Source organism: Vombatus ursinus, unplaced genomic scaffold (assembly GCF_900497805.2).
Source record: "Vombatus ursinus unplaced genomic scaffold, bare-nosed wombat genome assembly UNPS02014794.1, whole genome shotgun sequence".
In the NCBI taxonomy this organism is placed as follows: domain Eukaryota; kingdom Metazoa; phylum Chordata; class Mammalia; order Diprotodontia; family Vombatidae; genus Vombatus; species Vombatus ursinus.
In genome coordinates, this window is record NW_020954572.1 from 4,677,200 (window position 1) to 4,703,462 (window position 26,263).

The window sequence follows — 26,263 nt, forward strand, 5'->3', positions numbered from 1 at the left end:
TGCCTGAACGAAAAGAGCTGTGACCAGAGAAGTTTTTGCAATATAAATGAAATCATGAAAAAGGCCTTGCCAATAAAAGGCAGAGGATAGAAAATCAAAAGGAATCACCTTCTGATTATAATTCCTTCACTCAGCATTGAACATTTCACTCACCCGGTTGGGGTCGATACCATTAACCTGGCGAAGCTGGTCAAGCATCCACTGAGACCTTCGTACAAAAGATGTGGAGCCTTCAAATTGTTTGACCTTTGTGATAGATGCTTGTGTGGGCTTTTTGTTTGTCACTGCAGGAAAAAAAACACACAGACACACATACAAACAAGAAAGACCATTCCTGGTTAGTGCTTCTGTTTATTCTCACCAAAAAGAAGAAATTAATGAGTTCCTACAGTACATGAAACATTGTGCTAGGTATTGAGGGAAGAGGAAAAGAAGGAAAAAAAAAATAAAGGCATGGCTCCTGAACCTTTACAATCTACAGGGGGAGATGAAACATGCTTGTGCAATGTGACAAATACAAAGCAACATGACTATATATGTAAAACAATCTGTTAGAGTCTGTCTATGTGAAAGGGAGGCAAAGTGAAGGGCTGGTCAGGGTCAGGATGCATCAGTCAGCAAATCTAGGGTTAGGTGTTAAAGGAAAATGCAAAATGTTTCCTGTGGGGGTAGCCCAGATTTCTGGAATTAGCCACCAGTTTGTATTGTACTACAAAATTCTCAGTCTTCAGCAATGGCGAGACAATGATCCAGGTGTTCCTAGGATTTTAACATGCCTAAAGTGAACAGAGTAGGTCAGAGGCTGGCAATAAAGTATCCCACACAGAATATAAAGGTTAAATGGCAAAGAACTAGGCAAAACTCTGATGAGATCAAATTTGTTTCATTTCAGAATCAAGAAGGGAGAGGATATAGCCTGTAATGAAACTCAGTCAACTCTCAATGATCTCAGAGAAGAACAGTCAGGGGATCTGAAGGGACTTTAGGGATCACCTTGAGCTTGAGTAATAAAGAGTAGCTAGAGGTCTGAAGAAAGCAAATGAAAGATAATAGAAAAAAAATTTATATTTGGTTTTCAAATGAATTCTTGTGTTTATATTTAATGTGATTTTTATCTACAGTTCTTGGAATTTTTATAACATATCACAGACCACTATAACAAGACCACTATTATTGGAAAATGAAATTTAAAACAAGCTGCAAAGCTATCTGGATTCTTCATTATGGGTATGTCACTATCTTCCTCCACCTCCCTGATCTCTTCATCTCCTTATTATTTCTAACTTTCATACTGGGTAATGTCGCATCTCAAAACGATGTACAGGCAGAGCAACCCTCTCCTTTGTAAAGAAGTAGTGTAGCAAAACGGATAGTGTCAAACTTAGTAATGAAAACCTGGGTTCATATCCCATCTCTATCATATAGGATCATGAGTCTCAATTACTTCTATAAAAAAGAGGTAAAAATACATGTTGTAACCCTGTAATGATATAGAACAAAAAGGGCTTTGTAAGCTAATTATTGCTAAACTTCCTCTTTTTATTAAAATGATAACAAATAAAAAATGAGTTGAAAATACATGTACCTACATATATGTGCATAAACACACATGTATATATGCATGCACAACCCATATATGTACTGTTCACACATATACATATGTATATACCTATGTATATAGGTACATACACATATATTATAAATAGATTGTATATAAACAAATACATACAGATATAATTATTTCATTGGTACAGGGAATTCCCAGGTGAGGAAACAATGTCTACCAATATGAGTCTGTATCTTCTCTGCAACTTATAGTCTTAGGGAGTCACCTAGAGAACTGAAAAGTTAAGTAACTTGCCTGTGGTCATACGGCCAATATGCATCAGACTCTGTGGCTATCTCACTATCCATTATACCATTCTGCTTTCCTATGTCTAAAAGGCCTTTTTTTTTTTTTTTTTACTTCCTTCTGGTTCAAAGCTATACATGTTCCTCTGGTAACCACACAGTGTCAAGAGACCTAGAGCAGGGCCCCAGCACATCAGGTGGATCCAGGAGTCACCAAGGATGAGAACGATTGGATCGGGTTTGATCTGGACCATTAAAAGATGAGATTGTGAATCCACTTAATCTTTTAAGAAGGGTATCAACCAAGGAATTGAACAGCCTAGAGTGTTTCCCCAACTAAGTTGTATTTTGACATCATAAAATTGCTAAGCTCTCTACAGTGTGATGCTCTGCCCTCTGTAATTTCAGCATAGTTTAGGGGCAAGGAACAGGACTCAGGAAAAAGAAATGAGTGGAGGGTAAGATATATAAAAGAAAAAAGAAGATCCAGTTTTTCAAGGAAGTAGATTTTAGGGATGGTTTACTCCGTGTCATCAAAGAGCCGAGAGCACAATTTCCTATGGATAAGCGAAAGAATTTATAATCTGCCTACAAGGAAGTTTGAGAATGGTCAGTATAGCTTTTTCTCAAACAGCTCAGTGGCACAACAGATATAGTGTTGGACCTCGAGTCAGGAAGATTCTTTTTCCTGAGTTCAAATCTGGCCTCAGACACTTACTAGCTATGTGACACTGGGCAAGTCATTTAACCCTGTTTGCCTCAGTTTCCTCATCTATAAAATGAGCTGGAGAAGGAAATGGCAAACCACTCCAGTATCTTTGCCAAGAAAACCCCAAATGCAATCATAAAGAGTCAGACATGACTAAAAATAACTGAACAAAAATAACAACAAACCTTAGAATATCATCTGCATCATGGCCAATCATTTACTAAGCAAAGCAATTATAGGTTCCATTCAATGAAACAATTTCATAACAACTTAAAACCAAGCATGGTGCCTGCAGTACTGAAAAAAGCTCTCTGTTGCACATATCAAGGCACAACACAGTTTAGCTACTTGAAAACTACCAAAGACCACCATAGCTAAAAGTTATGTCAGTAGGGGCAGCCAGGTGTTGCGGTGGATAGAGCACCCGCCCTGGAGTCAAGGAGGACCTGAGTTCAAATCTGGTCTCTGACACTTGACACTTATTAGCTATGTGACCCTGGGCAAGTCACTAAACCTCTGTATGCCTCGTGGGGTGGGGGAGAAGGATAAGTACATCTTGACTAAAGAGGAACAATAAAAGCTATGTCTTTCTGAAGGGAGTATCTGAAGGGAGCTATCTCTAGCTCAGTGGATACTTGGGCTTAGAGATTATCCCCTCACTCTCCCAAATGTCATTGGAAAATTTCCATTTTGCTCTTAGCCTAATATTTGACTGGTTTTTTATTCCCCTGTTGAAGAAACTCTTGGCTCATCCCCTGAAATTGCCTGAGCAACATGATTTCCAGGTTTGCTTTTCTTCATAAAATCATTTCTACAGAAAAGTATATAATGTGAGCTCCCCAAGACAAGGGTTGTCTCACTAGGGGTTAGGACAATAAGAGGCACATAGTAAAAGCTTAATAAAAACATGCTGATTAATGATGAATATTCATTCTTTTCATAAAACCCATAGTCTCCAGTTATTATTTTATAGTCTCATAACAATGGCTAAAGTATAGCTTTAGGTCTAAACCATTCATATGGAGCAGCCATTCTCTTAACCCAATCCTTGGTTCTTTCCACCTGTTTTAAATTCTTTATTTGCCTCTTCTATGAAAAAGGGATTTTCTATAAGAGTCAAATGAGATAGACAGCCACAACCAGAAAACCACTGCTCTGTTTTAAGACTAAAGGAAACAACACACCTTGAACACATGCAGGTCTTGAAATGTGCCTAAAAGATTAAAGGAAACTTTCAATAACAGGAAAGCATGGCTTCCTGTATTAGACACACACCCCTAAATACACAAAGAGGATTTCCTTGTTTGTTTATGTAAATCATATGGTCTTTAGGCATTTCAGGGAAACATGAAGCCTTTCCTTCTACCTTTATTTAAGGTTGCTAGTACACTCCAGATCCTTCTGGTCTATTTCTTCCCATGTAATTCAAATGTGTTATAATAGTTCAGAAAGACAACCCAGGATCAGGCTGTAAGGCAGCAACATTACAACTATAACTTTGTAAAACTGACGACACTGGTCAGGGTGAGCTGACAGATGTTTCCACAAAGGAATATTTATTACACACAGAATTTCAAGTTGGAAGAGGCCTGAGACACCAGTCGGTCCAACCAGCACCTTGAACAAAGAATTCCCTCTACTGTAGGCCTTTGTTTGAAACCCTCTACACTGAGGAGAAGGTAGCTTGTACCTCCTATACACCTCAGAGGCGGTTCATCCTACTTTGGAAAGTTCAAATTGTGACAGTGTTCTATTGTTGCAGAGCACCACCATGTAACTCTTCATGTGGCCGACATAGGTCTCTCTACAATTATGGCCTTTTGCTTCTAGTTTTGCCTCTAGGGCTAAGCAGGAAAAAAAGATCAAATCTCTCTTCCATATTTCACTCCTTCTAATAACGTGAAAATGGCTTAGGTTGGTAGAATTTATTCTTGAGATTTGGCTTTTTTAAAACTAAAAACAAAAACGAAAACAAACATAGTTAGCTAGAACCAAACTTACTTAATTGGAGGGTAGGTGGGGGTAAAAGGTAATAGCACCTTCCCCGAACCCCAGTTTTTTGATCTTGATCTTAAAGGAGTTGGATAAGGCCTTTCTAAGCTTCACACCCATCCCCCACATCCCACAACCCAGCTCCAGTATTCTCTGATTCTAGCTTCTTTTTCACCAGCTTTTTTTTTTTTTTTGGCCAAGTTCTGAGACTCTAGATAGTTTTTCTGGGCATAGAGCCCAGCTTGGTTTAATTTTTGTTTATTGTTATTATGTATGACATTCCAGTTTCTGTTTGGAAACAGGTGCTTTAAAAATTATCATAAACACTATATATGCACAGATACATTTAAAAACAAAGACTTTCCTGTCTAAAAAATTTTCAAAAAGAAAGGAAAAAAAAATTGCCAGGCTCTCTGGGTTCTAAACTCTTAAGGCTCCACAGTTTAACCTTTTTTCTTTGCCTAGGATTTATACAGGGGTAATTCTTCAGAAGTTATACTTTTTAGTTTTTGTTAATTATCAATTATTTACTGTATGTAAAGAATTACATAGACTGGGAAGATTCTTGTTGGTTAAATGTCTAATGGTGAAGAGAATTCAATGTACCTCTTTTTCAAAAAAAAACAAAAAAACAAAAAACCAGCGATATTGGTCCTGATTTTCCTTAAAATTCAAATGTATAAACATGAAACCTGCCAATATTCAATAGCTACAAATCTTTTCTTTCTTTCAAAGCAATCATATTTTAGGAATGTCACTATACTTGGGGAATAGCCTGTTTATGGATTAAGATGGTCTTTTAAATAGAAATATTATATGCAATCTATAGAATCTACATGACTAATCATACACAAATAATAAATACTCATTTGTCCTGATCCCATACTGGAAAACACAGGTATGTATCAGTTAGTCAATAAACATTTAATAAGCACTTACTAATTGCCATATACTGTGTTAAACAATGGGGATACAAAGAAAAGCAAAAAATAATCCTTGCCCTGGCAGACTTCACAATCTAACAGAGGAGACAACATATACAAGCTACATACAGGATAAATAGGAAATAATCAACAGAAGCAAGGCATTAGAATTAAGAGGAATTAAGAAAGTCTTTATGAAAGGCAGAATTTTATCTGGGACTTGAAGGAAGCCAGGGAAGCCAGGAGTCAGAGATGAGGAAGAAGAACATTCCACCCATAAGGATGCCAATAAAAATGCATGCTTGTTACTTGTCTCTTTCTCATAAAAATAAAGGATCAAAATTATTTTTGATTATTTGTATAAAAGGTGTTTATTAGAAAGAGACCATATATTTTGTAAATCACAGAATGATTACAGATCTTGGCAGCAGGGTAACATGGCGGATAGAGAACTGGGCCTACAGTCAGGAAGACCCGAGTTCAAATCCAGCCTCAGACACTCTGATTGATCCAGGGCAAGTCACTTAACAGCTTTTTTCCTCAGTTTCCTCATATGTAAAATGGGAATAATAATAGCACCTACTTTGCAGGGCTGTTGTGAGGATCAAATATGGTAATATTTGTAAAGTGCTTAGCACAGTGCCTGGCACATGCCTGGTAAATGTTATGTAAGTGTTAGCTGTAATACAAGGATCTAAGACAATTCCAAAAGACTCACGATGAAAAATGTTATCCACACCCAGAGAAAGAATTATGGAATCTTAATGCAGATTGAAACATACTATTTTCTCTCTCACTCTCTTCTTTTTTTTTTTTTTGTTTCTTCTTTCTTGTGGTTTTTCCCTTTGGTTCTAATTCTTCTTTAGAACACGACTAATGTGGAAATATATCTAGTATGATTGTTCATGCATAGCCTATATCAGATTGCACACCATCTTGGAGAGGAGAAAGTGGAGGGAGGGGGAGAAAATTTAGAGCTCAAAATCTTATAGAAGTGAATGGTTTTTTTTTTGTTAAAAACTCAAAACAAACAAATAAAATTTTCTTAAATAAAATAATAATAATAAATGTTAGATGTTATTATTATCATTATCTTCTCCCCCTCAAGCTTTTCATAGCAGTTTTTACCTCTTATGCATTACCCAAGTTGTGTCATACTTTATTTGTGTCTTTGTGTTCATTCATTTTTGTATTCCTCCTGCCTAGGGCAGTGCTTTACTTGTGCTTAATAAATGTTTGTTGATTTAAACTTAATCTCTGTATTGAAATGTTGTAAAAAAAAAAATTCACACCAAATGAACCTGAGGTACCTGTATGATCTTTGATTGAGTGTCCACTGAATAGTTAAAGAAAGGTACCTGGGTTTTGGTTTATTTTATATTATATTCTCCTCAAAATACCAATCTAATGACTAATCATCATGTGTGGATGATCCTCATTGGTATGATGGAAAAGAACTTTGGACTTAGGATTCAAGAAACCTAGGTTTAAGTCTTGGTTCCCATATTTACCAGCTGTATGATTGATGACAACAAGGATCACAACTTTACAAAACTTACATAAAAACTAGGTTTATCACAAGAGGAATGAACATGCATATGGAACTCAAATGGTTCACAATCCATACAGATTTAAAACAGCAGGACAAAAGGAAGAGGAGGTACCGGAAATCTCAACCTAAGGCGAGTGGCATGGGAGGGGGAAAGTTGCAATAAAGGTAGGAAAGGGACAAAATCCCTCCTGAAGGGAAGGAACAAGGTGATGGCAAAAGCTGCATTCTTTTCTCTTGGGAACTGCTAGACTAGGAAGCTAGGATGGTCTGCTTATCTATGAGGGTCCCAGCTGCACAAGCAATTTCTCAATCTAGTGCAGAGTAACTGGTGCCTGAGTTGACTCCCAAGGACACACAGGGAGTACGGCTTGGGATGTAAACAACACATTATGTCAGCTCAGGGGAGGCTTTGTCCTTGACACATTCAGGGCCCCCTGCATACTCTGGGTCTAGTGTTTCCGGAAAATATGGCAACTCAAAAAGACAAGCTCATGGGACCCCTTAACGTTCCTTAATACTGACCAAAGGCAAATCAGAGGTGAAAGAGGAAGAGGAGGAGGAGGAGGAGGAGGATAATGGGGCAAAGTTGCATCTCCTTCATACTATACAACTTTAAAGTTTTCAAAGAGTTTCCCTCAAGAAAACTTTACCAGAAAGGCAGTAAAAGTATTATTATTCACATTTTACAGATAAGGAAGAACTCAGATTGGTTAAGTGACTACTTCATGGTCATAGAGATAGTGTCAGAACCATAACTTGATCCAAGGTCACAAACAGAATCTAAGAGTTGGAAGGCATCTCAGGGAGTGGACAAAACCATCTGACTCAAAGTTCATTTTCGTGCTGACTACTATCTCCAAGTCTCAGTTTCCTTGGCTATAAAATGTGGTAATAAGTGCACTAATTCATTTGATGGCTGGAAGGAAAGCACTTTGTAATCTATAAGGCACAACATGTAATGTGAGGTCATTTTCCCCACACCCCATGTTCACAACTTGACCTCAACCTATCTTTCCAGCTTCACTGTACATTACTCTCCCTCCCTTACTCTACAAGCCAAACTGTCCTTCTCTCTGTTCATCACACACATTTTCTTTCTCTGAACCTTTGTACTGGCCACCCTCCTATGCCTAGAAAGCACTCATTCCTCCCTTTTCACTTCTTCATGTAATCTCTTTTCCTTCAAGAGCCAGCTCAAGGATAACATTCTACATGAAGTCTTTTCTGATCTCCCCAACTGCTGGTGCTCTCCCTGCTAAAATATATAATGTTTAATGGTTTTGTATTTAAAGCATATAGAGTAACGGACCTGGAGTCAGGAGGACTTGAGTTCAAATCCAGCCTCAGACACTTACTAGCTGTGTGACCCTTGGGCAAGTCACTTAACCCTATCTGCCTCAGTTTCCTCATCTGTAAAAAGAGCTGGAGAAGGACATGGCAAGCCACTCCAGTATCTTTGCCATGAAAACCCTAAAAGGGGTTACAAAGAGCTGGACATGACTGAAACAACTGAACAACACCAAAAATTTATCCCTTTTATATTTATTCTGTAGATATCCATGTATGTCTTCAGATAGATATACTCATATATGTACTCATATAGATACTCATTTATACACCCATATATGTATACAGTCATATATGTCTCTCTGGTTAGAATGTAAATTTTTCAAGAAGTGATTGTTTCATTCTTTGGATTTTGAAATTCTTGTACCTAGCACAGTATCTGATATATAATAGTCACTTATAAATGCCAGCTGATTGATTAATTGATGGTAGGTTTTATCAAATTAAAAAGGCACATCTATTGCCTGAGAATCAGTGTAACTAAATTTGGAAAATGTTTTTGACATAATGTTGACCACTAGGTAACAAATTATTTAGTCACAGCCACTCATGAAACTATCCACTAAAGTATGGATAAACTATGACCTGTGTAGGTGAAAGGAAAAGTAATACCAATGAAATTACATATCATTAGAGGTATTTCAGCATTATTATATTTTAATTTTTTGAAAAAATGGTTTTGCAAGTATGGTATGTAGAAACCCACAGTTAACTGGAAGATTTTGTTCTCCATTTGCTTTGGATAAGCAGGAGTTTACTGTTGTGGCTTTAAAAAAATCAATTTTATTTAATTCCCTTGTTGCTTATTACTAAAAGCACATAGAGTCAGAGAGAGAAGACTGTCAGAGAAAATCTAAAGAAACTACTCCATTATCTGCATTTTCCTAAGTGACAATAGATGCATTTGAACACTCCTCAAACACTTGTACTCAAAGCCAATCAGAATGTCTGTCTAAAGTGATGCCAGGAACAGCCTCTGCTTGTCTCCCTTAATACCACAGCAGAAACTGATGGGATCTATTGCCATCATCTCTCAGAATAAAGGGAGTCATGATGAGCCCAGAGGATGGGGTGAAGATTAAGATTCTGGTGTGGAAAACACAGCACAGACTTAATATCTCGTCCTTCATTAACTCTCATCCCTTGTGGATAACCCTAAGCCTTCAAGGAACATATTTCCACAAGTACAGAACAACAGACTATTGATTTTCTTTTCTGTTTTGCAATCTTTACCTTCCTCTGCCTCTAAGAGATTAGATTATTCAAGGATAGAAGGCAAAAAGATTATGTTTATTTTGCACTTAACTTTGATGCCCTATTTACATACAAACAAGTTAATCTTGGTCCTATGATGAAATATACAACACTGGCTTCTATGAAAGATGTCCGAATAAGTATTCTTATCCATCTAAATGTAACGGTTCCCTATACCAGTGAAATCACAGGTCACTTCCCTATCACTAAAGTGCCTTAACCTATAATATTACAAGCCCTGTATAGAAGATGATTCTCACTATTTGATACATAAGTATACAGATGCTTAAGAAGCTTGCAACTTGCCGGAACCAAGACTCAAGCCTATTGGCTTAATCCTACTCTGCTGACCCCTCCACTATACAGATAGCTCCCTGCTATAGCCAACAGAGTGCTGAACTTGCAGTCAATAAGAACTGAGTTCAAATCGACTCCAGTCACCTACTAGCTGTTTGACCCTAAAAAGGTCATTTAATCTCTCTCAGATTATATTTTCTCATCTGTAAAGTGGGGATAATAATAGCACCTACTTCACAGGGTTGTTGTGAGGCTGAAAGGAGATCATGTCAAGGACTTTGTAAATCTTAAAGTGATACTATATATGGTATGATAGTTATAAATTACTGTTATAATATATGGTATAATAGTTATATTGATACATTGTTTTATATATAATGATGTGGTATGGTATGTGTATGTTTATGCACACACACATATATAAATACACATACACACACTGTATTATATCCTATTGTTTTGATGTCAAATACTGTGCCTCTTCTAATGGAATGCCTATTTCAGACTTTAGTAAGTTTGTACTAAAAATTACACAAAATTCCATGACTGATAAATAATAAGTATAACGAAATATATCATCATTTGAAAGAGATTTGATGTTAATGCTGGAAAAATAATGGATGAAATATGTATGCTGTACTGACCATGGCAGACATTTAGATGGGTAGCCCCTAAGTCTATCAGCATATATCTTGACCAGATGCTACAGATCTACAATGAACTGGGGCCAAAATAGAGTAGTAAGAAGTTAGGCTCAATGGCATTTGACAAATTACACATCACTTTCAATTGTTCTACATTTTGTACTACACAAAAGCCCATTTTAAGTAACAGCAATATTCTTTCCATCATGCTATGTGGGTGTGAATTATGGAATATCAACCACAACCTCAGAAGAATCAAAATAGCAAGTAAATCCAAGAGCATCATCATAAAGACATATGATGGGTATAAGTTGGTTAAAGAATATTAATGAATGACCATTTATGTGCATGATGACTAGAGAAAAGTTGGGTTATTTATATAGCTAGAGTGAGGGATAACAAAAGGACAGCTTAAACACCCCAACTGTACTCTCAAATATATATTTAAGAAAAATAAGAGCAATACCTTTAATATGTTAGGAAATAGAGCCTGTAGCAAGAATTCTTAAGAAGAAATGAACAAAAATCATACAAGTAGAAATACTGAAGTCTCTAATCATCAGTGCTGATGACATCTTGGATCCATGAAAGAGCTATTCCATATAGGCAATTGTCTTGTCTAAGGGAGCCTAAAGATGAGGACTCAAAGACAAAAAGAATTCTAGTTTCCTGACTGTAGGATGACTTACTATGCCATGGAACCATTATGGACAGTTCATGGCTACAGTGAAGAAGTAATCACTGAAAGTATTTACTTCTGGAATGTTATAGATTTAGAGTTGGAAGAGGTTTTAGAGGTCCATTTAGTTCAACCTCCATCCCCTTTTTAAATAGATTGAGAAACTCAAGACTACAAGAGGTATTAATAAATGCAGGACTGTATTTGAACGTAAATCCTCTGCCCCTAAATCCTATGATCTGTCCACTGTATAATTTATAAACACAAAAGAAAACTCATGAAATATTTAACTGGTTCATTATTGTATCAATGGCATCACATCTTCTCATAACATGTGACAAGTTTGTTTTGAGAGTTCTGTTTGGACACTAACTTACTGAAACAGCATGCTTCATAAGAAAGAGAAAACTCTGGGACATTCACAGGATTGGTGGCCAAAGTCAGGACTTTAATCCAATAACAAAACCGTTCTTTATTATGTTACTAGGTCAGTTAGTCATAAACACTAAGGATTTTACCAAGACAAAGCTAAGCTCAGAAAGCCAGAGATGCAGAGCTAGCAACAAGGATGACAATGACTGAAAGGCAGAAATGTCAGTTGTTTGCATGTCATGCAGAAGAACAAAATAATGTATATGCACAATGTGTTGTAAGGCAGGTTTTCCATTTCAAGGTCCAATGCTCTAGCCAATTTTTTAGAGTACCATTTCCCACTTCAATATCATTATTCATGGCATCATTTCTCAGTCAAACAAAATGTATACATGTATATGTGACACACACATACACATACATACTTATAAATATACATACATGTAGATATAGACACATGTATGTGTCTATATATACACACATATATACTTATGATGTGTATAAAAGGAAAACAGCTAGGCAAAGCAAAACCAACTGGCAGCATCATCAATGTTTGATTATATATATTTTATTAAGATACATACCCTGATGCAGTGATCCAAGACAAGTTTGAAGGACTTATGATGAAAAATACTATCCATCCCCAGACAAAGAACTGATGGAGTCTGAATACAGATTGGAGCATATGTTTCTTTTACTATATTTTTCTTGGCTTTTTCTTTTTTTGATCAATGTTTTCTTTTACAACATGACTAATATGGAAATATGTTTTGCATAGCTACACATACATAACCTATATTAAATTGCTTGCCTTCTCAATAAGGAGAAGAGGAAGGGAGAGAATTTGGAATTCAAAATTTTAAAAACAAAGGTCAAAAATTGTTTTTACATGTAATTGGAAAAAATAAAATACTAAATACATAAATTTTTTTTTAAAAAGATATATATATGCTAATAGACAATATTCTATAGGAAGAGCGCTCTGCCTCTAACAAAATAAAAGATGTATTTCTCTATTTTTTTCTCTCCAGGGTCTGATTGGTCATTATAACTATAGTATTCACTTCATTTTATTGTTATTTTCATTTTTACTGTTGCAGTCATTGAGTATGTTGTTTTTCTTGTTCTGCTAACTTCACTATGTATCAACTGAAAGGAATTTTATGTTTCTCTGAATTCTTCATATTTATCATTTCTTATAGGCCAATAACCTTCCCTCACATTTATATACCAAAAATTTGTTTAGCCATGCCCTAATCGATGGGTACCCACTTTTGTTTCCAGGTCTTTCCTAATAAAGATATATATAATAAAGGTATAAATAAAATTATTTCTATAATGGATTGCCCCATGCACTAATCAACTTTCTAGGGGCTACTACTCTTCTTGAACCAAATCTTCACTTATAATTGGCCCTTAGCTACAGGGATTTTATTTTCAGCAGTCTCTAAACCTTGACTGACTACTGAACCCTTAAAGAACTGAGCCCTTTGAGCTTTTAGGTTTCTAACGAGCCTGTCTTCCAAGGTTCAGAATTCTAACCCCTAATTGCCCTAACACTTATTATCCATCATCTTTCTTCTGCTAATGCTCCTATTTCTTGGTGCATGATTATGTCATCTACTTCCCTCTCACCCTTTTAAACTCTGTCACTACATACTCTAGCCCACTAGCATACCTCTTCTTGGGTTTTATTTACATGACAGTATTATTCAGAAATAATATACTAAGATGAGAAAAGCTTTTCCTCTACTCAAGGAGGGTCAAGAAGGAAAAGGTATTTCATTTGGGGAGATCCCGGGCCCTGAAGCATGAGTTCTGGTCAATCTTTGTAAAATATAACCCCTATGAATTGGACAGGTCAAGGAAACCATAACTGGACATGGACTCCCGGCTACAGGCTAGGGTATGATCTTGGGAACTAGAAACAAGAAAAAGTTGTCTGAAATCTAGAGCCTTCTCAGGTCTGCTCATGTAGTTGACCCAGATGAGGTACAAAGAAGACATCCTCTGAAATGTGGTTCAGGAAATAAATACAGAATTAAGCAGGCCTCATGAAGTGCTGATGTTGTGAGGAAGCAGGCAAACATGCCAAAAATAGGAAACAATGATTTGGAACTGATATTTACTTAATGCTTTTTCAGGATGAGGTAAAATCACTCTAATTTTATGGCACGTACAAGAGATAATGGTCTTGGGAATAAATCAGCCACTGTCCCACCAAACACAAGCGGTTACAAAACTGAACAAAAATCTTCCTACTGTTAAGAGGTCTGAAAGCTTTCTGAGTAGGGAGGGTCTTTTTATTAGTCCCAAAGGGAAAAAGAACATATTTATAGTCTTCTGTCTGGGTTGAAACAATGCCCTTCCCAAAATGCCATCAGTCACTTAGACAACATGGTACTACATTTTGCATTAAGAGAGAACCCAAAAGAGTTTGGCTTTGAGCAAGACTTCTGAAGAGGTCGATTACTATATAGCCAGCTCTCCATGGAGTATATCCTCAGAAACACCTCACTGGGCATCATAGAGCACTGCTGTCATCTCATCTATCAGGGATGCTGAAAGTGGAGGATTTCTGGAGTTTGAGTATTTGGAGCTGAAGTAGGCTATATCTGCTGGGCATGTGTACTCAATTTAGTATCGATATGGTGAAGCTTCTTGGAGCTTCACAAGGGGCAAATGATACCAGGTCAAAGATTCAATGCCCGTCAGCAGTGAGTGATGCCCTACGTGTCCATCCTGAGCAAGACTCAGAGACCCAGTCTTTAAATAAAAAACAATGAAAGAAGTGAGAAAGGAATCTTAGCCTCTTTTTCCTTCCCTAGTGCTTTTTCCACTACACCATGCTGGGAACAAGCTAGTACTCTCCTCAAAAGAACTTGCATTTAAAAAAAAAAACACAATTATTTTTATTGGTGCCTTTTGAATTATAATCATTTCTGAATATAATCTCACCACCACCAATAAACTTGCCTCTGTACTAGAGATCTTAAAAATATAAGCAATTTAGCAAAACCAAACAACATACTAACCATTTTTGATAATATATGCAATAGTCTAGACCTGCACAACTTGGCAGTAGATAGGGGCCAAAACAAAAATAAGCTAAACTTATTCTGGCTGCTGATAGGTTTTTAGCAACGCACTTTCAAAGTAAAGGTATAATTAATGATTAAACTATTTTGCAAATAAAGTATATTTAAAAAACAGGGAAATTTCAATTAATATCAATCAATTACACTTATTACTTATGGTTTTATTTATCATGAAATCACACTAATGTTAAAAAATTACTTAGCTAAGTGGTACAAGTTTTAATACATTTTCCAGGTTGTTTTTATTTTTTGTTTGTTTGTTTGTTTGTTTTTGGCCAGGCAATGGGGTTAAGTGACTTGCCCAGGGTCACATAGCTAGTAAGTGTTATGTGTCTGAGGCTGGATTTGAGCTCAAGTCCTCCTGAATCTAGGGCCAGTGCTCTATCCACTGTGCCACCTGGTTGCCCCTTTTCAGGTTTTTTTACTGTCTATATTTAGTAATGATGGAGAACACAGCGAAAAGATAAGACTCTCGCTTCTCTCAGACTACAGATAATGACGGTTGCTGCAGGTCACATGACACACGGGAGAGAATGCACAGTGGCAACATACCCGCCAACTTACATGACAAGCACAATAGTGACTAGTGGAAGGTAGGTTAAGTGGAGCACAGATAAAGCACTCCTTACATCTTTACTTTCTTCTACATCTTCTGCCTTTTTTTGTGGGCTGCCCAAAATCCTTTGGTGCGCCATATGTATGCAGGCCTGCAATAGTCTATACCATCCACAAACCATCCTCTCTTCCCAATTTCTCTATTTCTGTCAAAGACACCACCATCTTTCCATTGTCTCAGAGTCATAATCTTAGCTTCATCTGGGACTCCCCCACTCTCCCTCCCGTATCCACATCACATATCCAATCAGTTGTAAAGTCTTGACATTTCTCCTTATACCAATCCCTCTCTAGATTATTGTAACAGCCTCTTAACCTGTCTCTGTGCTTCAATTCTCTCCCAACTCCAGTTCATCTTGCACGCTACTGGCAAATTATTTTTCCTTAAGTGCTAATCAAACCGTGTGATATCTCTACTCCTGTTATTCCTCTAGAGGCTTCTTATTGCTTCTAAGATCAAATACAAATTCATCTGTTTAGCTTTTAAAGGCTTATACAACCTGGTTCCAACCTTTCAGGTATCACTTGACATTACTCCTTCTCCCACAGCTGACTCAGCCAAAAATGACTTTCTCTCTGTTCTTCATACACTGCATTCCATCATTCTACTCTCTGTCTTTGCACCTGCCATCCTCCATTTAGAATTCATTGTCTTATTTCCTCTCTGCTTTTGAGATGAGGCACAGCCATCATATTCTACATGAAGCCTTTCCTGATTGCCCAAAATGCTAGCCTGTCAATTAAAATTTATTAAGTGCTTACTATGTACCAAGTACTGAGTATACAAATACAAGTTGAAGGAAAGACTGTCCTCATCCTCAAGGAACTAATGTTCTAATAGGAGAAGACAATACACAAAATGAAGATGAAAAGGGGGAGAGGGGTGATGCTTGGTAGAGAAAGTCTGCAGTGCATCCTTGAGAAGAATGAGAATGAAACATGTCTGGCCTTGGTGCCTTCCTTATAAGGAGGCTCCCATATAATTAAAGGGAGAAGCTGCAGAGTTGGGAGAGTACTTCCTATATTTGAATTCTAGGACTTGACTGAGATTTCAGGAATGCTAATGTCATTCCTCACCCCCAAACTACCCCAGACTAATTTCTTTGTATATATCTGTATTTAATAATATTAGCATTGTCCTTTGTACCTGAAGAGAACCAAAATGACATCACTACTTTGGGGTCAAGGTACAGAGTATCTGACTATGGCTGATCAGACCAATATGAGCTCAGAAGGCTCTACCACAAGTTAGGCACAAATAGTCCACATGAACATTTGGAATGGAGAAGGCTCCAAATTTGTGCATCTCCCATTTCTTTTGAGCTACTACAATTTTGCTTTCCTCATAGAGCACAACGCCTTCTTTGATGTGTCCTGCTGGGCGCCATGCTGGGAATTCCTATACCAGTGTCTCCTATGCCTCTCTAAGCCTCAACTTCCACATCTACAAAATGGAAATAATAAGATCACACTATTTTCTGCACAGGGCCCCATGAGAAGTGTTTTGTAATTGTGAAATGATATATATGAATTATTACTTCATAATTGGATGCCATTTTCAGCACAGATCCTATTTTCTCTAATTTTAAGTTTGTGGAGACTAAAGCAGAACTGGTTAAATGGAGGGCTGAAACTGTTTATACTATGTAGACACACTGTTCAATCATAACTAGCCCCAGAACATTATTCACCAGGGAAAGCCATTAATGGATCCTGCCTCAGAATAGTAACTAATATTTCTAAAAGTCCAATCAAAAAGGCAATAGTATCTTGGTAAAGTACTAAACTTTTAAAACATTTTATTAATGTCTTCTGTTTTTTGTGCCATAATCATTTCTTGATATAGATGTCTCTTCCAATGAACCTCCCTTTGTAAAAAAAGAAAAACAGCAAAGCAAAACTAATAACACAAGGCTATCACTATATACAATATTCTATTACCATAGTCTCCCATTTTTCTAGCTAGGGGAGAGAAGTAAGTTTTATCATCCATTCTCAAAGACTGAAATTGGTCATTTTAATTAATATGTTCCCCCAATAGGTTAAGTGGTCCAAGGATATGAAAAAACAGTTCACAAAAGAAGCACTGGGTCCGGCCTCAGATGCTTGACACTTACTAGCTGTGTGACCCTGGGCAAGTCACTTAACCCCTATTGCCTTACCAAAAAAAAAATGAAAAAAAAAAATAAACAAAGAAGAAGAAGAATTGGGGAATTGGAAGATAACCATATGAAAGAATGTTCCAAATCACTAATAAAATAAATGCAAATTGAAATAACCCTGAGGTTTCATTTCATATGTAGCAAAATCACATAGGAAAATAAGAATGGAATGAATAGTCAATGTTGGAGGTGTTGTGAAAAGACAGGCACACTAATGCATTGTTGAAGTTATAAATTAGTACGATAATTTTAGAAAATTTGGAATTTAATTAATCTTTTTGTGTTTTCATTTACATTTTAGTCATTATATCTATTCTTAGTCTGTAACTTCACTCTATATGTTTTTTTTAAAGTAACATTACTGTAGTTTTGAAGTGTCTTTTCTATATTACCTTTCCTTGTAACAAAACATACTACTTATATTTGACAAGGTATTTCCCATTCTGCATTTGTAGTGAATCACTTCTCTACTGTGAGGAAGTAGATTATGTTCATCAACTCATACTAATGAAAGGCACATGTAAGGACAAATGCAGTTTTCAATGGCATGGGCCACTGTGAAATCCAATGGGTATGTTTATATCTTGTCACCTTCTAACTTTGATTTACTATACCTGGTTTACAATTTTCAACCTTTCTACACTATAAAAACCACATAGATGCTTATTTTAAAATTTTAAAAGAGGAATTCAAAGGTATTTATGGCTTTAAGATATACTGCAGGCAGTCACTAAAATGAAAATTAGGCAGCCTCACACAAAAGGGCTTGATTGCCACTCTGAAACAACAGAAAAATTGCCAATTTACAAACTGCTGAACGTCCTCATCACAAACTGATATGGTGCATTTGTTGTGAATGCTGTTATGTCTCTCCTCAAGGATGAGCTAAGGATCCCCTTATGCTCTCCAGAAGCTACAAGTCAAATCTGCTATTTCAAATTCAAGTGACAGATTCCAGGGATTTGGAGTATTTTCTTAAAGGAAATATTTGGGACAGAGGGGAGAGGCAGGAGAGTGAGAGAGTCAGAAGAGAATAGTCAGACAGAAGGGGAGGGAGTCAGACAGAAGGTGGGAGAAAGATAGACAGAAGAGGGTTAGGTAGGAAGGGAGAGGAGGAAGAGGGGGAAAGAATGGGAGAGGGGAAGAAAGAACAAAAGGAAAGAAAGAGGGAAAGAGAGGAGAGGGAGAGAAGGGAGAAAATCAGAAAAAAAGGAGAGAAGGGGGAAAAAGAAAGGGATAAGAGAAGGGAGAGGGTGAACAGGTGAGAGACAGACACAAGAGGGAAGTTGAAAGAGAGAAGAGGGAGAGAGGAAGAGAAATAGGACATTTTCTGCCACAGAGCTCCAATTTGCGTGATCTAAGATCTCTCAACACTCTGATCTGTGTTTTAAAGTTGAACAATCCAAGACTCCCCATTAGGAAACTCAAACAAACTCTCTGTTTAGATATTTAAAACTAGATGCTTTATAGGAATCTCAAACTCAAGTTGTCCAAAATAGAACTCAATATAATTGCCTCCCAATCCTAATCTTCCCTATTTCTCTCCAGATTAACACCTACTTTCATCCCCACAACTTCTCTAACTCTTCACTTTCCCTTAATGAACTAGTTCACTAACATCCAATCTCACATATCCAATCAATTCCAAGTCTTGTCATTTCTGCCTCCATAACACCTCTCTTATCTGTCTCCTCAGACTCTGTCACTTAACCAACTGATTGGTCTTCCTGTCTGGCAAATTTCTTCCTCCATATAACTGCCTAAGTGATTTTCCTAATGTGCCTGCCATTATCCTACTCAATAAACACCAATGATTCCCTACTATTTCTAGGATCAATTATAAGATCTGTTTGGCATTTGAAGCCCTTCACAATCTGGCCAACCTACCTCTCCAGGTTTATTGCAAATTACTTCCCTGTGTGAACACTCCTGCTGCAATTTGTCCTTCGTTCTTGAAGAGGACCATGACATCAGGGAGGTGATGCCATGACATGCAAGTGAGTTGGATTTAAGTGAGGGAGGACTGTACAAAGTCACCAATCTCACTTTCTCCTCAAGAGCTATCCGGTCCAGTGGCCAGATATGGAACAAGACAACAGCAGATGGCCCAGGATGCAGCACCTGGGCCTTTTCAAGCTAAGGTCTTTAACAAGTCTCTTTGCCTCATTTTTATTAAGCCTTAATTATCGAATGTGAATACTATGGTTCAACTCAATTGGTCTTATTGTCTTCACACAAGGTTCTTCATCCTCGGTCTCCATGCCTTTCCCTGGGGCATTCCTCTGCTTGGAACACACTTCCTCCTCACCCCCACCTCCTCTCACAGTTTTTCCTTTCCTTCGAGGCTCAATTCAAGTATCTCCTTGAAGCTTATCCTGATCTCTCTAGCTGTAAGTGCCTTTCCCTTAAAATTACCTAGTATCTATTTTGCATATGCCTATAAATGCATGTAGTATCATCCCCAGCTAAATTATAAACTCTTCGAGGAAAGGGACTGTTTAATTTTTGTCTTTATATCCCCAGTGTTATTACACATTAGTTGATTAATAAATGTTTATTGACTGGTTGGATTCCTCATCTTCTGACATGCCCCTAAACCTGAGGAGAAAATTAATTTACATGTATTTAAGGTAGAATTTAACGACATCATGACCAGTAAAATGGCCTATTACTGAGGGTCTGATAAATTAAATGGAAAATTTAATATTCTGGGTACTTACTTGTTCCATCTATCATTAAATAAGATAACCAGCTAGAAAAAAGTACTGTGACTAGTTTAAGTGGTTCCAGGCCAAGAAAGCACAGTAAGAAACTGGGAGCCTGAAGGCTCTTGGTCTGATTCCAGCTATTCTAACCCTCTGGGTGATCTTGGGCAAGTTACCTTTCTGGGTCTCAATTTCCTCATCTGTAGAATGAAGGAGCTGAACTAGTTCATTAAAGTTCCTTTCCTCATTAACTCTAAAATTAAATGCTTGGGGAAGTCTATTATTGTGTGGTAATCTCTGAAAAGTCAATTCAGATAACTGTGTGGGACAATACAGACGAACAGATTAACTGAATGGGTTATACACAGCATCGAAGTCTTCCTTAATTCTAGCTTCCTCATTGCTGAAAAGCAGAAATAAACACTATTTTGATCTCTTTTCTTGGATAGCTTTACAAACTATGGATTAAAAAAAAGGCATCAAAGAAATGGCTACATAAAAAAGGAAAATAAATTTGAATTATTCTTCCAGAAGCTCCAAAGACCAGGAATGTGAAGGACTTAACAGATTCGGTTAATATTAACCATTATGTACAGTGGCTCCTGCCAAATTAAAACTCTCAGCAATTTACATACCCTGTGAAAAAAATTCAATGAATATTTTATCTGTGGGAGGTGCAAAAAAGCATTTTTAATCCAAGGAGGGTTTAAATCAGACAGGATTGTTTCTGCTGCTATCAACTTCTTATCTCACAGCAGCTCAGAACTGCACTTTTCTTTGACTGGAAAGGAAGGATCTAGAAAAACACTTTGCTGGTATTTGAGGATGGGAACACAGGCTCCCAGTTTCCTCTCCTATAAATTACTTAATAACCACAGTAAATTCTCATATTCATAATAGGTCCTTGGGATTTAAAATTATTTTTACGCACTCTAGATTGCTTCTTATTTTTATAACAATCTAATGATATGTGTGTGGGGAGACATAGAAGGGGAAAATTCAGGTAAGGAAGAGAAGATCTAGGTTCTAGTTCTGGTTCCATTATGAATTAGCTGTGCAACCTCAGGTAAGTTATTTTCACAATTAGTACTCTGATTTCCTTTATAAAATCCAAACTTCACCACACATAGGACAACACAAACTATCAAATATAACTAGAATTTTACCAGTCAGGCAGATTTATCCCCTCTTCTCATACCATTTCCAAAATCACACTCTTTTAACTTTAATTGATAATGTGTTTTAAATGTGGGTATCACTAATCTTCTTTTAAGGGGCTAGGGATGAGAAAGGGAGATAGAATAGTGAATTGTATCAACAAAAGCCCATTAGCTCCATTTTTTACTTAAATTGGGAACTAAAATGACCTCAGCATCATATTTGGGTCAAAAAAAAGTTCAGACATGCTCTGGAAAACAGCCCATGATCAAAACTAGTTGTGCTATTGGACAGACAAGCGGGTTTCTTTGAAAAATCCAATACACATAGAAAGCAGTATCTTACCATTTGTATTTTGAGAACATCAGACAATAAAAAGTGTAAAGTATCCTATTCATTTGTTGTCAATGTAATAGGATCATTCAAGGTCTTACAGAAAAGAATATATTGTACAATTTTCAACATGAATTCATTGATTGTGATTTTGTCTCCTACATTTTGGAAACACAGACTTGTAGGACTTTAAGCCATAATTATCTTTTCAAGGCTGATTTTTGTCCCTTTCTTTATGGAGACCTTGCTCAATGGATCTAATTTCTAAGGCCCTTTTGCTGGTCTTTCTGAGGTTGCTGACAGTACTGGTCAGGTAGATTAACCCCTTATTTCCACCCAGGCTCTGACAAGGTTGAGTATGAAATCAATCACCAGGACACCTAGCATTTTTTTGGTCAACTCACAGAAGTTATGGAAAAAAGATTCCTCTAACTTAACTTTTGTGCACCAACAAGCACTGCATTTTTCCATTTAATGAAAATCATTTTTGCCTGTGTGATTTTTAGCCACCATTTTAGGTGATTTTCTAAATCATTTTGGGGGAACACTGAAGGAGGCAGTATTTTAAATAGTGAAAAATGTGAAGATGAATACTAAATTGAAGGCAAAGAGACCTACCATTCATATGTATAGAAAACCAATCTCTTGAAGAGCATCAATTAAGTATCTATGTTCTAGGTCTTGTTAGGTGCTGGAGATACAAATACAAAGAAGCAAACAATCCTTTCTCACAAGGAACTTATATTCTAATATACACTGGGCTTGAACTCAGAAGATCTGGATTCAAGTCTCAGTTCAAATATTCTCTAACTGTATTGCCATGAGAAAATTTCCTTTGAGCTTCAGTCTCATCACTTGTAAGAAAGAGTTAATAATAGAAGTTAATAATATTTTACTACCAGCCTCCCAAAGGGTGAGGTAAGCTTTGTAAGCCATCAAGCACTAGACATCTACAAGCTATTGTTATTATTAATAACAATTATGCATGGCACAGTATCGCAAACACAATTTCTAAATTGACTGTGTTTTGCATATGATCATATGATATTTGTTGTCTTATAAGACAGATAATTACTCTTAGAAACAGGTGTGTAAAGATGAAGGTATTTAACCATACCCCTAAATGCTGTAGAAAAGCCAAGGACAATAAGGGCTGAGAAAACAACATGGCATGTGGCAATTAGGCAATGGTTAAAGATTACTTAGGTGGTACCTGGAGATAGGAAGATCTGAGGCCCCAGGAGAGTCACTTAACTTCTGTTTGCCTCAGTTTCCTTATCTGTAAAATGAGGATAATAATAGCATTTACTTCCTAGGGTTGTCACGAGGATCAAATAAGATAATAATTTTAAAGCACTTATTTAGCACAATGCCTGACATATAATAAGTACTACATAAATGTTAGTTATTATTGATAATTATTATTATTTTAGAGAGAGCGTTTTTAGTCAAGTGGCAGAATTAGAAGCCAGACTTCAAGGGACTGATAAGTGAGGAGGTAGAGGGAAGATTTCTCTTAACAGAAATTAAGTTGTGAAGGGGAAGGGAGGCCTGGGAGAGTAGCCTAAGTAAGACAGGAGTAAAGGGAAGGTTTTTGTAGGATAGGGACTCCTAGAGAAAGTGAGAGGGACAGACTGGAAGAAGAATGATAGTGCAGTTGCCTGGAGGAACAAGTTGGTGAGCAGTTTAAGGAACTGACACCAGGTTATATAGAATAAGTGTTTGCTCAGAATAACCAGGTTAAAGCATTTGCAATGAAATATTTCTAAACTGTGTTTTACATATGACCATATGATATTTGTTGTCCTATAAGGGAGATAATTACTCTTAGAAACAACCACAAGAGTGAAATATTTCCAAAGCAACAACCCCTTTTTCATTACTTTAGTGAAAGTGGGAAAGGACTTAGAATCAGAAGACTTAGTTTCCATCTAGGCTCTTCCTCTTATTAGGTATGTGCTCTATGAGCAAAGCAGAACTGAAGTAGCTCAAAAGAAATGTGAGATGCGTGAATTAGAGAAATTCACCCCAAATGTTCACGTGGACTCTTTGTGCCTGACCTGTGACAGACCATTCCGAGCTCATACTGGTCTGTTCTACTATAGATGGACACACTGTAACTTGACTCTAACACAATGATGTCATGTCATTTTGGTCCTCTTGGAGAGCGAGGAAGAACCAACCAACCAACTATGAATGTAGGAAAAGGAGAACTCTCAGTAGCAGGCACTATCCACCTCCAGTGTTATGAAGAAAAGGTCCTGTAAACCTTATAGAACCATGGAAATGTGAGATAGCAGCAGCAGCAGCCACAAAACCACAACAATGCAGTAGTGTCAGGACACTATAAATAGGGAAAATGAAACCAGGAGAATTAAGATCAAGCCTTGCCTCTGATGAATACTAGCTACATATCTGTGATGAAGTCATTTACCTTCTTGACACCTCCATGCAATTCCACGACTCTAATGATAGACATTTGCTGATCTGTGTAAGTGGAAGGAGTTCCTTACAACAAAGAAATCCCAAGATGCTGGCATGAATATTAGGGATATATCCAATGACCATTGCAAAAGTCACTTTAGAGTGTGAGTTCTTAGTATGGGATCTGTGAACTTGTTTTAAAAAAAAGTTTTTTGTATAACTGTACTTCAATATTATTGGTTTCCTCTGTAATCCTATGTATTTTTTTTTTTGCATTTAAAGGTATTATTCTGATTAAAAGTACATAGGCTTCACTTGACTACCAAAAGGATCCATGACATAAAAAAGGTTATAAATTACTGCTTTGCAACTGTATTTTACAGTGGGGGATCCCCCCCCCAATAAGTATAGCATTTCTGTCCTAAAATGTTTGTTGTTTGGTTTTTTTTTTGATTATGTCTGACTCTTTGTGAACCCATTTGGGGTTTTCTTGGCAAAGATATTGGAATGGTTTGCCATTTCCTTCTCCAGCTCCTTTTACAGATGAGGAAACTGAGATGAACAGAGTTAAGTGACTTGCCCAGGGTCAAACAGTTAATAAGTGTCTTGAGGCCAAGATTTGAACTCAGTAAGATGAGTCTTTCTGCTTCTAAGCCCAGTGCTCCATCCACTGTACCACTTAGCTGTCCTAAGATGCTTGGGTGATTTCTTTACAACAGACATTAGATCAAGGAAATAAGTCTCAGTCATCTGTGGAAATCTTTGTTTGCAATCACACAAAGAAAATGTCTACATACTCACTAGGTGGACTTCACTCTTATCCCAATTCATTCAACTACAAAACTTCATGGTGTCACAGAATTTGAAAATTGGAGGGAATAATGTGGTGTAACCTCCCTAGTTTCACAGATGAGCAAATTTAAATACAGCAAGACCCACTGGCTTATCCAAGGTCACACAAAAAAACACTCATAGGACCTACAAGGTTTGCTACACTAACAGCTCTACAGAGATTCCTGAATTCCCAATTGCACCTGAAATTGCACTGGAATTGCTGATGGCTGCGAACTTCCTAGATTGTTAAATAAAATAAATTATAATAAACTGTTAACTTTTTCATCACTCATGAGTGAGCTGGGATTTCACCAGATACTCACAAAAAGAGTAGGAAGGACTGTATAGATGCCTGAGCATCGACTATTAACAAGGCCTAAAAAAATCCAAACAACACATTCTATTAATAAAAGGTCAGTGATGTCATTTTCATAGTAGAAACAACATTGGCTTTAGAGTCAGATAACTTAGGTTCAGATTCTAGAGTAGAGAACCCTGGGTTCAAAGTCCACCCAGGAATCTTATTACCTTACCTATGTGGGACCTTAGATAAGTCACAATGTTTGTAGACCTCAGTTACCTCATCTGTTAAAAAAAAGGGGGGGGGGCAGGGATGGCGGTAGAGGGGGCAAAGAAGATAATGGACTAGAACGTTCCTGAGGTCCCTTTAGGATCTAAATCAATAATCCTACGATCCTATCATCTTCATATAAGAAGGAAAAAACCATCATAGTAAAATTTCACTGTGTGAATAGGCAGTAGGGTCATCAACTAGGTGGTGCAATGGATAGAGCTGCCAACTCTGCCCAAAGGGCTATAAAACTGTGCATACACTTTGATCTAGCAATACCACTACTAGGTCTGCATCCCACAGAGATCATAAAAAAGGGGAAAGGACCCACATGTACAAAAATATTTATAGCAGCTCTTTTTGTGGTGGCAAAGAATTGGAAACTGAAGAATCTCAAAGAGTCAGACATGACTAATAGACTAAACAACAGAACCAGTCTAAACAAATTATGAATGTGAAAAGTAGAACACTTTAGAGAAATGTTTCATTTTTTTTTCAAGTACATACAAGAACCCTCCATTAGTGTCTAGGATCAACTTTTCACCCAGGTATTAGTTCAGATCATAGAATCACAGATCCAAAGCTTCGGTCATCTAGTGCAATATCCTCATTTTGTCCATAAGGAAACTGAGGCCTAGAAAGATTAACTCACCTAGAGTCACACAAGGTCCTAATCTGACCTTACTAGCTGCCTGACCTTGGGCAAGTGACTTAACATCTGAGTCTATTTTATATGTAAAGTC

The 26,263-nt window shown here is 37.1% G+C and overlaps 1 protein-coding gene across 3 annotated transcripts in view; it reads right to left on the minus strand.

Moving 5' to 3' along the window:
* The window catches only part of STXBP6 (syntaxin binding protein 6), a 346,942-nt gene that overhangs the window by 73,302 nt on the left and 247,377 nt on the right, over window positions 1–26,263 (minus strand). For all 3 annotated transcript variants that reach the window (XM_027870214.1, XM_027870212.1, XM_027870213.1), the window contains exon 3: window positions 154–284. In XM_027870214.1, coding sequence (XP_027726015.1) covers window positions 154–284 — 131 coding nt within the window. The remainder of the gene's footprint in view (window positions 1–153; window positions 285–26,263) is intronic.